At 35.0% G+C, this 13,901-nt stretch overlaps 1 protein-coding gene across 2 annotated transcripts in view; it reads left to right on the top strand.

Moving 5' to 3' along the window:
• The window catches only part of DLG2 (discs large MAGUK scaffold protein 2), a 2,057,646-nt gene that overhangs the window by 323,585 nt on the left and 1,720,160 nt on the right, over positions 1 to 13,901 (top strand). For both annotated transcript variants that reach the window (XM_053202597.1, XM_027039894.2), the window contains one exon: positions 7,916 to 8,061. In XM_053202597.1, the coding sequence (XP_053058572.1) occupies positions 7,916 to 8,061 (146 nt within the window). The remainder of the gene's footprint in view (positions 1 to 7,915; positions 8,062 to 13,901) is intronic.

Genomic DNA, 13,901 nt, shown 5'->3' with positions numbered 1-13,901 from the left:
AGTGGGGGAGGGGCAGAGAGAGAGGGAGACACAGAATCTGAAACAGACTCCAGGCTCTGACCTGTCAGCACAGAGCCCGGTGCAGGGCTCGAATCCACAAACCCGTGAGATCATGACCTGAGCCGAAGTCGGACGCTGAACCGACTGAGCCACCCAGGCGCCCCTCGAATATTCTTTTTAAAACACATATAGTAGTGGGAGTGGGCATTGAAGGAGAAGTAAGATTTCCATGTGTGGGAAAGGGCATCCAGGCCTAAGGAAGTGTGAGCAAGAGATAGTGAGTGCCTCAACTCTGGCCCTGGGGTGGATCAGAAGTGACCAGAAGTGGTGGTGGGGATAGGAGAGGATCCTATCAAAAAGATATGCTTGGAAAGTGCCAAACAAATGTAGATCAGGCCTTAAAAAAATACAGCTGACTAAGCAAGAGTAAAAATGACATTGGTTGTAGAATTGTCTTCAAATTTAAATAAGCTTTGACTTAATTGAAGTTACCTTTTTCCTCTCTAGTGGTTGATTAGGTAGGAATGCTAAGTAGACAAAAGATGAAATAGACTATGAACATATTATCAGGCTTAGAGATCATAAGTTAATTAAGATTTTCAAATTTAACATGAAACTACTGTCCATAGCATTTTCCTAAGTATGATTAAGTCACTGCTATCTGTTATGTTTCAAAGTATATCTTGTTGGTATGTATCTTTAACATAAATATGATAAATATACTTCCATTTCTGGATAATTTATACACCTAATACTTCAAAATTTGACAACTTGTAAATGCTGCTTACAAACAGTGTTTATATCCTTAACATCAATGCAAAGAAAAAGCATCTTGAAATTTGAAAAAAAATTGTTTTTACAAGTCATTATTCATTAGAGAATATACAGCTTCAGAAATATTTACAGGGATTCTTTTTTCTTTTATGTTTAATTAATACTTGAGACCAGGTAATGTCTTTGGATTCTACTTTTTTTTTAAATTTTCTTAATGTTTATTTATTTTTGAGAGACAGAGAGAGACAGAGCATGAGCAGGGGAGGGGCAGAGAGAGAGGGAGAGACTCAGAATCTGAAGCAGGCTCCAGGCTCTGAGCTGTCAGCACAGAGCCAGATACAGGGCTCGAACTCAGGAACCATGAGATCATGACATGAGCTGAAGTCAGCCGCTTAACTGACTGAGCCACCCAGGTGCCCCGAATTCCACTTTTTTTTTTATTCCTTATTCTTCTGACTTTTGTCAACCCAATTAGTACCCTATCATCCCTTACTATATTCAAATATCTGAGAAGGATTTATGTCTGTATGACTTTTATCTTCCTTTATTTTTATATTTATTATTGAAGTGTAGTTGACATATTTTGCTCAGCTATAGTGTTGCTGTATGCTCAACATAGTGTTGTAACAATTCTGTACATTTCTCTGTTACTCAGTGCTCACCACAGTAAGTATAGTCACCATCTCTCACTATATAACAGTATAACATTATTATAATATTATCGACTATATTCCCTATGCTGTACTTTTTATCTCTGAAACATTTATTTTATAACTGGAAATTTGTACGTCTTAATCCCCTTCACCTATTTTGTTCATCCCCCCCCCCATCACCCACCATTCTGGCAACCACCAGTTTGTTCTCTATACTTATCAGTTTGTTTCTGTTTTTGTTTGTTTTTGATTCCACATATAAGTGAAATCATATGGTATTTGTTTTTCTCTGTCTGACTTATTTTACTTTGCATAATACCCTCTAGGTCCATCCATGTTATTGCAAATGGCACAATAGCATTCTTATTTATGGCTGAGTAATATCCTATTGTGTATTATACCACATCTTCTTTATCCATTCATCTATTGATGGACACTCAAGTTACTTTCATACCTTGGCTATTGTAAACAATGCTGCAATGAACACAAGGATGTGTATGTATTTTCAAATTAGTGTTTTTTTTTTCTTTGGATAAATACCCAGGAGTGGAATTACTGGATCATAGGGTACTTCTATTTTTAATTTTTTGAGAAACCCCCATACTCTTCCCACAGTGGTTGCATCAATTTATATTCCCACCAATAGTGCACAAGGGTTCCTTTTGATCCATGTGCTCACCAAACACTTGTTTTTTAAATTTTTATTTTATTTTATCAAAAAATTAACTTTCTTTATTTTGAGAGAGGGAGAGAGAGAATGAGTTTGCAAGCAGGGGAGGGGCATAGAGAGAGGGAGACCGAGAATCCCAAGTGGGCTCTGCACTGTTAGTGCAGAGCCCCATGCAAGGCTCAAACTCATGAACTATGAGATCATGACATGAGCCAAAATCCAGAGTCAGGTGTTTAACTGACTGAACTACCCAGGTGCCCCCATTTTTATTTTTATTTTTTTATTTTAGAGAGAGTGCATGAGTGGGAGAGAAGAGGGTGGGGAGAGAGAGAGAGGGAAGAAAGAGAGAGAGAAACTTCAAGCAGATTCCATGTTCAGTGCAAAGTCCAACATGAAGCTTTATCCCATGACCCTGGGATCATGACCTGAGTCAAAATCAAGAGTTGGGCACTCATCCAACTGAGCCACTTGTTTTTTGTTTTGTCATTCTTTCTTTCTTTCTTTCTCTTTCTTTCTTTCTTTCTTTCTCTCTCTCTTTTTCTTTCTTTCATTAGTAGACACTTGAATTGGTGTGAGATGCTATCTTATGGTTTGGATTTGCATTTCTCTGATGATGAGTGATGTTGAGGATCTTTTCATGTGTCTGTTGGTTATCTGTATGTCTTCTCTGGAGAAATGTCTGTTCATGTTTTCTGCCCATTTTTTAAATTGGAATTTTTTGGTGTTATATTTTTTAATATAGTTTGGATATTAATCCCTTGTTGGGTATATTGTTTGCAAATATCTTCTCTCATTCAGTAGGTTGCCTTTTCATTTTGTTGATGGATTCCTTTGTTATGCAAAACCTTTTCATTTTGGTAGTTGCAATAGTTTATGTTGCTTTTGTTTACTTTTCCTGATGTAGACCTATCCATAAATATGTTGCTAAGACCAGTGTCCAAGAGATTACTGCCTATGTTTTCTTTTAGGAGTTTTATGGTTTCAGGTCCTATATTTAGGTCTTTAATCCATTTTGGGTTTATTTTGTGTATGGTGTAAAAAAGTGGTCCAGTTCCATTCTTTTCATGTAACTGTCCAGTTTTCCCAACACCAGTGAGTGAAGAGACTGTCTTTCATTGTATGTTCTTGTTTCCTTTGTCATAGATTAATTGACCATATAAGTGTGGATTTATTTTTAGTTTCTCTATCCTATTCTATTAGTCTGTGTCTAGTTTTGTGCCAGTGTCATACTGTTTTGATTACTATAGTGTTGTAATATATCTTGAAATTTGAGATTGTGAGACCCACAGCTATTATTCTTCTTCACAATACCTTTGGCTATTTTGGGTCTTTTGTGGTTTCATGAAATTTTTAATATTATTTGTTCTTTTTATCTTTTGTTCTTACACATTTTCCAAGCTGACTTCACAGTTACTTTATTGCCAGTGGCAAAATAAAGTTGTAACTCGGCATAAAATTTGAGTATTTTTAAGTTTTCTATGTAAATCTTGCTATTTATGAAACACTTAAAATTTTTGTTATTTAAAAAATATATAATACATACAAGAGAATATGTGTGATTTATAGATAATATATGCAGCATAATAAAACAATAAGCATTTCTGGAATCACAACCCAAATCTAGAACTTGACCATTGCTATTTGCATCTACCTGTGTTCCTCCCTCACCCCATTTTCTTGCCCACCCCTTCTGCTGAGGTAATTATATCTTTTCATGTGCTTCTTTGTTTTGGTGTAAATATTTCTTCACATATGTATATATGTATGCCTAAAAATACATATATAGTTTAGTTTTGTGTGTTTGTGAACTTTACAAAAATATTTTTATGCTGAGACTTGCTTTCATCATTGAGCATTGTTTTCAAGATTTATTCATGTAATTTCATGATAACTGGAATTTATTCATTTTCACTACAGCATAAATTCTATTTTGAGAATATGCCACATTTATTCATTTTCCTTTTGATGGACATTGGACTGGTTCATAATTTTTTGCTATTATGATCTCTGCTACTATGAAAATTTTGGTTTGTTTCCTGGTGCATATGTGCAAGAGTTCATTTAAGATGTGTACTGGGTAGTAGAAATGCTAGATTATAGGAGAAATAAATGTTCAATTTTACAAGATAAGACAAGATTATTTTCTTAAGTAGTTATAGCAATTCCACTCATCAGGAATAAATAAAAGTTTCTATTGATCCATATCTTTTTCTTTTTTATTAATTTTTTAAATGTTTAGTTATTTTTGAGAGAGAAAGAGAGCGCAAGCGGGGAAGAGGCAGAGACAGAGGGAGACACAGAATCTGAAGCAGGCTCCAGGGTCTTAGCTGTCAGCACAGAGCCTGACATGAGGCTTGAACTCTCGAAACATGAGATCATGACCTGAGCTGAAGTTGGGCAGTTAACTGAAGAGCAACCCAAGTGCCCCTATATCTTTTTATTTTTATCAGTGATGTACATTTCCTTCACTGTGAAATGCCTGTTCATACTTTTGACCCATTTTTCTTCCTTTTCACTTATATGTCTTTTCCTTTTTGATTTGTTGGGCTTTGCATATGTAGATACTGTTCCTTTGCCTATGTGTGATGAAAATGTCTCCTCTAAATTCATATCTTGTCTTTTTCACTTTCTTTATGAAGTGTAGTTGATACATAATAAACTACACATGTGGAGTGCATGGTTTAATATGTTTTGAAATATGTATATTTTAGTGCAACTATTAGCACAATCAAGATAGTAACCATATACATTGCTGCTTAAAGTTTCCTCTTGTCCCTTGATAATCCCTCCCACTCACCTGTTCCTGCCAGCCTTCGCCCCAACCCCCATTCCTAGGCACCACTGAATTTTTTTTTCTGTCAATATAGAATTTGTATTTTCTAGAATATTTTTAACTGGTATAAAACATGCACTCACTTTTGTCTGACTTTTTTCACTTGATTATTTTGAGATTCATCTATGTTGTGTGTATCAATAGTTTGTTACTTTTTATTGCTGAATAGTATTTTACTGTATGTATATTTCACAATGTGTTTATTCATTCATCTATTGACAAACATTTGGGTTGTTTCCAGATTTGACTTTTCATAGGGACATGTATGTGTTCCTTTCTCTTAGATAATACCTAGAACATGAATGGTTGGATCATACAGTAGTTGTATGCTTAACTTTTTAAGAAACTGAAAAACTCTTTTTCAAAGTGGTTATAACATTTTTCATTTTCAGTATCAGTGTCATGAGAGTTCCAGTTCCTTCACATCCCCATCAATCCTTGGTATGATTAGTGTTTTTAATTTAGCCATTCTAATAAATAAATAGTGGTATCTCATTGTGGTTTTGATTTTTCATTTCCCTAGTGACCAATGATGTTGAATCTTTCCATGTGGGTTTTTTTTTTTTTTTTTTTTTTTTTTTTTTTGCCATCTATTATTTTCTTTAGTGAAGTGCCTGTTCAAATATTTTGGCCATTTTTCTATTGGATTGCTTGGTGTCTTATTGTTTTGAGCATTCTTTACATGCTCTGGAAATAAGGTTTTTTTTTTAATTTTTTTTTTTACATTTATGTATTTTTGAGAAACAGAGTGAGACAAAGCATGAGCGGGGAAGGGGCAGAGAGAGGAGACACAGAATCTGAAGCAGGCTCCAGGCTCTGAGCAAGCAGCACAGAGCCTGATGCGGGGCCCAAACCCACAAAATGTGAGATCATGACCTGAGCCAAAGTCGGACGCTCAACCGACTGAGCAACCCAGGTGCCCCAAAGTTTTTTTTTTTTAAATCAGATATATGATTTGCAAAGGAACATAATTCTATGCTCATATTTATTTTCTCTAAAATTTTAAGTTTTTATTCTACTGTTGTCTGGCTTCCATTATTGCTTTTGAGAAGTCTGATTAGTCTTTTTTCTCTGACTGATTTTAAGATCCTTGCATTGTCTTTGGTATTCTGCAATTTTATTATGGTATGTACATAGCTTTTGTTTATTCTCTTTTGTGTAAGTTCTTACTTTCAGTATCTGTGAATTCATATTTTCATAAGTTCTAGAAATTTTATATCTATCATCTCTTTAACTAGGACTTGTTATTTATCCTATTTTCTCCCCAAAGATATCTATTAGAAAAATACTTCGCTTTCTTATCCATTCTTTATACATTCAAATTATAATTTCATATGTTCTATTTCATCTTCTCTTATGTTGAATTCTGGGTAATTTCTTTGGGAATATTTTCCAGTTCTACTTTATTTAATCTGCTGTTTAACCCATCAATTGAGTTTTTAACTTAAGAAGCCCTGATTTCTTTACTGAAATCAAGATCTGGGGCCTAGGTATACTTGCTCTTGGATTGTTTTTCCCGCTCTGCCCTCTCAGCCCACAAATGTATAATAGAACTAGGAAACATATAGATACATAATCATTTTTATTTCCAATCTTAGTTTTCTGTATCTGTCTCACTCCTTTTCTCCCTTTTACCCTTCCTCCTCTTTCTTCCTCTGTCCTCCTTCTTCCTTCCTCTTTTTTCCTTCCTTCCTTCCATTCCTTTTAAAAATTTTGAATTTATACACATAGCCTCAATTCTAATCCAATACTACTTTATTTATTCATTATTCTTTGATATATATATTCTATATAGCGGAGAATGCTATATAGAGGCCAAAGTCTGGATATTAATTGTGCTTACTCTTACTGGGGTTTCATTAATTCTAGGTCCTTTCAGCATATTGATTAAGAAAACATCTGTGTGTGTACTAAACTTTGTACATACACATCTGCAAATATTTCTATATGTATTCATTTGTACCCATATTAAGCTAAAAAAGAGTTTATACTGATGTTTCCAATCGAATCCAAAATCATATAGATCATTCTAGTACCCTACTCCCCACCTGTCTCCACCTACTTGTTTGTAACCCCCTACTCCAATAGTGAGAAACCTGGTGCCCACCATCCTCCATCCATTTAACTGTTCAATTCTAGTATATATGTACAGTGGTTCCAAAGTTCCTAACTTGTACTATTCCATGGGAAACAAATTTACCAACTAGAAAATAGAGAGCGTTCTTTTGTAATAATTCCTTTGTCTTTGGTTTTACAGTTTCTACTCGTTTGTAGGATACCTTTTTCTCCTACTGCCTTCAGGGAGGTTGTTTCATACATTTGTAATACAGTTAGATTCTTTTGTCTTAATCTGTGTTTCATCTTGGGATTCCCTGACCTCCAAAATTATTTTTAAAAATTTGCATATATTAAGGTTTACTCTCTGTGCTGTAATGTTCTATGGGCTTTGACAAATGCTTCTTGTTAGGTGTCCACTACTGCCATATCATTACAGAATATTTTCATCACCCTGTGCTTTATCTATTTAATCCTCCTCCCCACTCCCAGAACCTCTAGTGATCACTGATAATTTTACTGCCTCTTTACTTTTGCTTTTTCTAAAATATTATATGTTAACTCAAACAATAGGTAGCCTTTTCAGACTGGCTTTTTAAACTTAGCATTTAAGAATCTTCTATGTTTTTGCTTAACTTGATACCTCATTCCTCCTTATCATTGAATATGAATTTACTATATTTTATCTATTCATTGATTGAAAGTCATCTTGGTTGCTTCCAGCTTTTGCAATTATGAATATAGCTCCTATAAGAATTCTCATGCAGATAAAAATGCAGTTTTAATGATTTCCTTATTTTTGTTATTGTTCTTTGGGATCATGTGTATGTAGTTCTTTTAATTAGCAAATTTTTTCATATAAACATATATGCAGAAGCAATTTTTGTGATGGTACATGACATTTGATCCTTGCTTTAAATATTTTCACAGATATTCAAGAATTTTATGAGTTGACATTGCTAAATTCTCAAAAAAGTTGTGATCAGAAGATAGAAGAAGCCAATCAAGTTGCAGAGAAATGGGAGAAAGCATCCCTTCTTGCTCCATGCCATGAAAACCTTCAAAAATCTGCAGAGGTATATACTGAAACATCTAAAAGAACTAAAGAATATTATCACTTACTTATACCTGTAAAGTGGTCACAGGCATAGTAGTAGTAATCATTATTAAAAGATGACAACAACAATAATATAAACATAGTTGTACTATACTGTATGCAGTGTTTTATATATAAAAATCCAGATTTTGCCAAGAGAAAATAGGGCATAGGAAGGACATGATTCTTCCATAGTACAAGTGAGCTCTGTTATGAATATTGTGATAGTTTGAATTAACTCAAGTTTAAGGCATTCTGGAATTTCACAACATGGCTCTAGACGCAGTGTGGCAATAAAATGGGTAGTGGGAGTAGAAAGTGTGGTCTATGGCTGTGATCTCCATAGCAGGGCCCTATATCTTTGGGAGTTTTAAAATGATCCATTAAGGTTTAGGGACAAAATGCTAGAACTTCCATTTATATTTTTTATCATGTTCTTTTTTTAAATTTTTGAATAATTTATATTATATAGTATATTAACAGTAATACATACACATTTAAAAATAAATATAAGGCTAGTAGAGTTGTGTGTTCAAATGATTTTTATAGATACGGTTATGAGATCAAATGTTTGGAGACTACTGTTGGAATTAACACTTACCAAGAGTAAGGCAATTTGAGGAATGTCTCAGGTTCATAACAGAAGATTAATATGGAGGCAGGGGCAGATCAATGATATTTTTAAGTGGCATTCAAAACTTGGAAAGCAGGTAGTACTACACACACACACACACACACACACACACACACACACACACACAAACACACAATCTGTCAAGACTGGTATAATGAAGCTGACTTGGAAGGTACATGGAATCCTAGTGCTAATCAATGGCACTTTGCTGAATCTTTGGATTATTAACTGAGGCCTGTGATATACTTTTTATCCTGCTCAAAATTGATTTGAAAATCAGAAAAGACTAAGACTAATGATTGCCTTAGTTAATTACTTGAAGAAAATGTTAACAATATGTGTTAATTAACAATGTGTTAATTGATACCAACTATATGAAGTTTATAAAATACTAAAAGCATTAAAAAATCTTAATTTCAATACATAACATTATTTTCACTTTTTTAGTCTTTTTTTATGTACAAATATATGTTCAAAAATTGGTACACCAGAATATAGAGTATTTTTTCATGATTTTAGATTTAATGCTATACTATTTGCCCATATCATGTCATTAAATATTTTTGGCTACATTAATATTTAATGGCTACAAAAATATTCCGTCTTTTGGCATTTACTTAAATAATTCTCCATTCCACATTTAGGCCATCTCCAGTTTTCTGCTATGAATAATGCTATAATAGACATCTGTATATATAAACCATTGTGTCTTTTCGGATGATTTCACTGGGGTTAATTTTATAAATGAAACTAATGAGTTCAAGGACATTGACATTTGTAATGCTTTTGATACAAATTGTCAAAGTGCTTTGCAGAAAGATACTACAAGCAGTATTTGAAAAGGCATATCTACCTATGTTTTCTATTTCGTTGCATCATCTTCAATTTCTTTCATCAGTGTTTTATAGTGTTCAGGATACAGGTCTTTCATCTCTTTGGTTAGGTTTATTCCTAGGTATCTTATTGTTTTTGATGCAGTTGTAAATGGGACTGATGCCTTAATTCCTCTTTCTCCTGCTTCATTATTATTGTATAGAAATGCAACAGATTTCTGTGCACTGATTTTGTATCCTGCAAATTCATTTACTGAATTCATTTACCAGTTCTAGCAATTTTTTGGTGGAGTGTTCTGAGTTTTCTATATAGAATATTGTGTCATCTGTAACTGGTGAATTCCTTGCAGATTTGGATTCCTTTTATTTTTTTGTGTTGTCTGATTGCTAAGGCTAGGACTCCCAGTACTGTGTTAAATAACATTGGTGAGAGTGCATATCCCTGCCTTGTTCCTGATCATGGAGGAAAAGCTCTCAGTTTTTCCCGCTTGAGGATATTGGCTGTGAATTGTTCATATACAGCCTTTCTTATGTTCTTGCTCTGCTTTGATGAGGGTTTTTATTATGAATGGATGTTGTATTTTGTCCAGTGCTTTTTCTGCATCTGTTGAGAGGGTTCTCAATAGATAGGGTTCTTATCCTTTCTTTTATTAATGTGGTGTATCACATTGATTGATATGATTTGTGAATATTGAACCACACTTGCAGCCCAAAAATAAATCCTACTTGATTGTGGTGAATGATTCTTTTAATGTACTGATGGATTTGATTTACTAGTATCTTGTTGAGAATTTTTGCATTCGTGTTCATCAGGGATACTGGTCTGTAGTTCTCTTTTTTAGTGGAGTCTTTGTCTGGCTTTGGTATCAGGGTAATGATGGCCTCATAGAATGAATTTGGAAGTTTTCTTTCCATTTCTATTTTTTGGAATAGTTTGAGAAAAAAGATATTAACTCTTCTTTAATGTTTGGTGGAACTCACCTATGAAGCCATTGTGTTTTGGGAGATTTTTGATTACTGATTCAATTTCTTTGCTGGTTATCAGTCTGTTCAAGTTTTCTATTTTCTCCTTTTTCAGTTTTGGTAGTTTATGTTTCTAGGAATTTATCCATTTCTTCCAGGTTGTCCAATTTGTTGGCATATAGTTTTTCATAATATTCTCTTAAAATTGTTTGTATTTCTGTGGTACTGGTTGTTATTTCTCTTCTCTCATTTGTGGTTTTATTTATATGGGTCCTTTCTCTTTTCTTTTTGATAAGCCTGGCTAGAGCTTTATCAATTTAATTAATTTTTTTTCAAAGAATCAGCTCCTGGTTTCATCAGTCTGTCCTATTGTTTCTTTTAGTTTCTATATCATTTTATTTCTGTTCCAATCTTTTTTATTTCCCTTTTTCTGCTGGCTTTAGGCTTTGTTTGTTTTCCTTTTTCTAGCTCCTTTAGGTAAGGTTAGGTTGTTTGAGATTTTTCTTACTTCTTGAGGTAGACGTGTATTGCTGTAAAATTACCTCTTAGAACCACTTTTGCTACATTCCAAAGATTTTGGCCCATGTATATTCATTTTCATTTGTTTCCATGTATTTTTAAATTTCCTGGTTGACTCAGTAATTCTTTAGTGGCATGTTATTTAACCTCCATGTAGTTGTGGTCTTCCCAAATTTTTTCTTGAGTTTGACTTCTAATTCCATAGCATTGTGGTCAGAGGTATGGTATGAAATTCACCTTTTTGTATTTATTGAGGCCTGATCTGTGATGTAATAGGTGATCTATTTTGGAGAATGTTCCATGTGCACTTGGAAAGAAGGTATGTTTTGCTATTTTAGGAAGGAATGTTCTGAATATATCTGTTAAGGACATCCAGTCCAGTGTGTCATTCAAAATCATCGTTTCCTTGTTGATTCTCTGTTTAGATCTGCCCATTGATGTATGTGAGGTGTTAAAGTCCCCTACTATTATTGTGTTATTACCAATTAGTTCCTTTTTGTTTGTTATTAATTGTTTTATACATTTGGATTGTTCTATTTTGGGTGCATAAATATTTACAATTGTTATGCCTGCTTTTTGGATTGTCCCCTTTATGATTAACATCATGCCCTTTTCTGCCTCTTTTCCAGTCTTAGTGTTAAAGTCTAGGTTGTCTGATACAAGTATTGCTACTCTGAGTTTCTTTTGGCATCCATTTGAATGATAAATGTTTCTCCACCCCCTCACTTTCTTTTTAAAAGAATTTTTTTAATGTTTATTTTTGAAGGAATGGGGGAGGGGCAGAGGGCGAGGGAGACAGAGAATCCAAAGCAAGGCTCCAGGACCAGAGCTGTCAGCACAGAGCCTGACTCTGGGCTTGAACTCATGAGCTCTGAGATCCTGGCCTGAGCTGAAGTCGGACGCCTAACTGACTGAGCCACCCAAGCACCCCCTCCACCCCTTCACTTTCAATCTGCAAGTGTCCTTAGGTCTAAAATGAATATCTTGTAGGTAGCATATTTATGGGTCTTTTTTTAAAAAATCCATTCTGACATCTTATGTCTTTTGATTGGAGTGTTTAAATCATTTACATTTAAAGTAATTATTTTTTAAAATTTATTTATTTTTGAGAGAATGAGTGAAAGTGGGGGAGGGGCAGGCAGAAAGGAGACAGAGGATACAAAGCGGGCTCTGTACTGACAGCAGTGAGCCAGATGTGGGGCTCAAACTCATGAACCATGAGATCATGAGCCATAGTCAGATGCTTAATAGGCTGAGCCACCCAAGTGCCCCAACACTCAAAGGAATTATTAATAGATATGTATTTATTACCATTTTATTACTTGTTTTTTCATAGTTTCTGGAGGTTTTCTCTGATCCTATCTTATCTTTGTCACTTTTGTTCTCTCCTTTGCACTCAAAGAGACCCCTTTAGTATTTCTTGCAGGGCTGGTTTAGTGGTCATGAATTCCTTTAGTTTTTGTCTGGAAAACTATCTCTCCTATTCTCAATGATAGCTTGCTGGATAAAGTATTCTTGGCTGCAGATTTTTCCCATTCAGCTCTTTGAATATATCATTTCTCTCCCTTTTGGTTTGCCTAGTTTCTGTTGAGAAATCTTCAGCTATCCTTATGGGTTTTCCCTTATAAGTTAATGACTTCTTTTGTCTTGCTCCTTTTAAGATTTTTTTCTTTATCACTATATTTTTCAAATTTCATTACAATGTCTTAGGGTTGTCCTTCTTTTGGTGACTTTGATGAGAGTTATTTGTGACTCCTGGATCTAGAGATCTGTTTTCCTTCCCCAGTTTTAGGGAGAGTTCTGCTATTTTTTCTTAAAATAAATTCTCCCCGCCCCCCCCCCCTTCTTCTCTCTTCTTCTGGGACTCCTATAATACAAATGTTATTACATTTGATGGAGTCTTTGAGTGCCGTAAGTCTATTCTCAATTTCCATAATTCTATCTTTGATTCAGCTTCATTATTTTCCATTATATTGTCTTCTAGGTCACTAATTCATTCCTCTACTTTTTCCAGCTTACTGTTCATTGCATCAAGCTTGTTTCCAATCTCATTTATTCCATTTTTCATGTCTGATTGATTCTTTTTTTTTAACTCCTATCTCTTTTGTAAGAGTCTCACTCAAGCCCAGTGAGTATCCTTATGGTTGCTTTAAATTCTGCATCAGTCATGCTACTTATATCTGTTTTGCTTAGATCTCTGGACATGGCCTTATGTTATTATTTGATTTGGGATGAATTCCTCCATCTTGGCATTTTGCCTAAGTCTCTGCATTTTTCTTTGTGTTAGAAAAGCCAGTTATGTCTCCTGCTCTTGAGAGTAATGGCCTTATGAAGAAGTCCTGTAGTGCCCAGGTTTTGGTGCTTCATGGGGTTTCTCAGGTGTGTGCTCTGCTGCTGTGTTGTGGCTGCTCTGTCCTTCAGACCAGACATCTGTAGAGGCTCTTCTTGCCTTCTATGAGCACTGTTTAATCCCTTGCCTTAATGTGGTTACTTTTAAGTGGGTGTGTTCTCATCTGCTTGTGAAATGAGACCTGACACCAACTTCACCAGTATGAGTCCCTGCAGAACTTTCTGGCTAGGAGATATAGAGTGGGCAGGGGTTTGTGCTGATCTTCTGGGGAAAGGGCCCATCACAGTGGGACTGAGGCAAATTTGACTCAGAAGGGCAGTCCTGGCTGAGCAAAGGGCAGTGGAGCTTGGTGTAAGCAATTTGGGAAGCCAGTGTTGGAGATGTAAGCAAGTTAGGAAGCCAGTGTTGGAGCTGTGCTGTTCTGTGTTTATACTGAGTGGATGGGGAGGGAAATGGTGCCATCCAGCTCCCCTGTTCCTGGAGAGGTGTTTCTGTGAATTGTGCCTACCAGCAACGTTCTG

This window comes from Acinonyx jubatus, chromosome D1 (assembly GCF_027475565.1).
Source record: "Acinonyx jubatus isolate Ajub_Pintada_27869175 chromosome D1, VMU_Ajub_asm_v1.0, whole genome shotgun sequence".
NCBI lineage: Eukaryota > Metazoa > Chordata > Mammalia > Carnivora > Felidae > Acinonyx > Acinonyx jubatus.
This window is presented reverse-complemented; position numbering and strand designations above follow the sequence as displayed.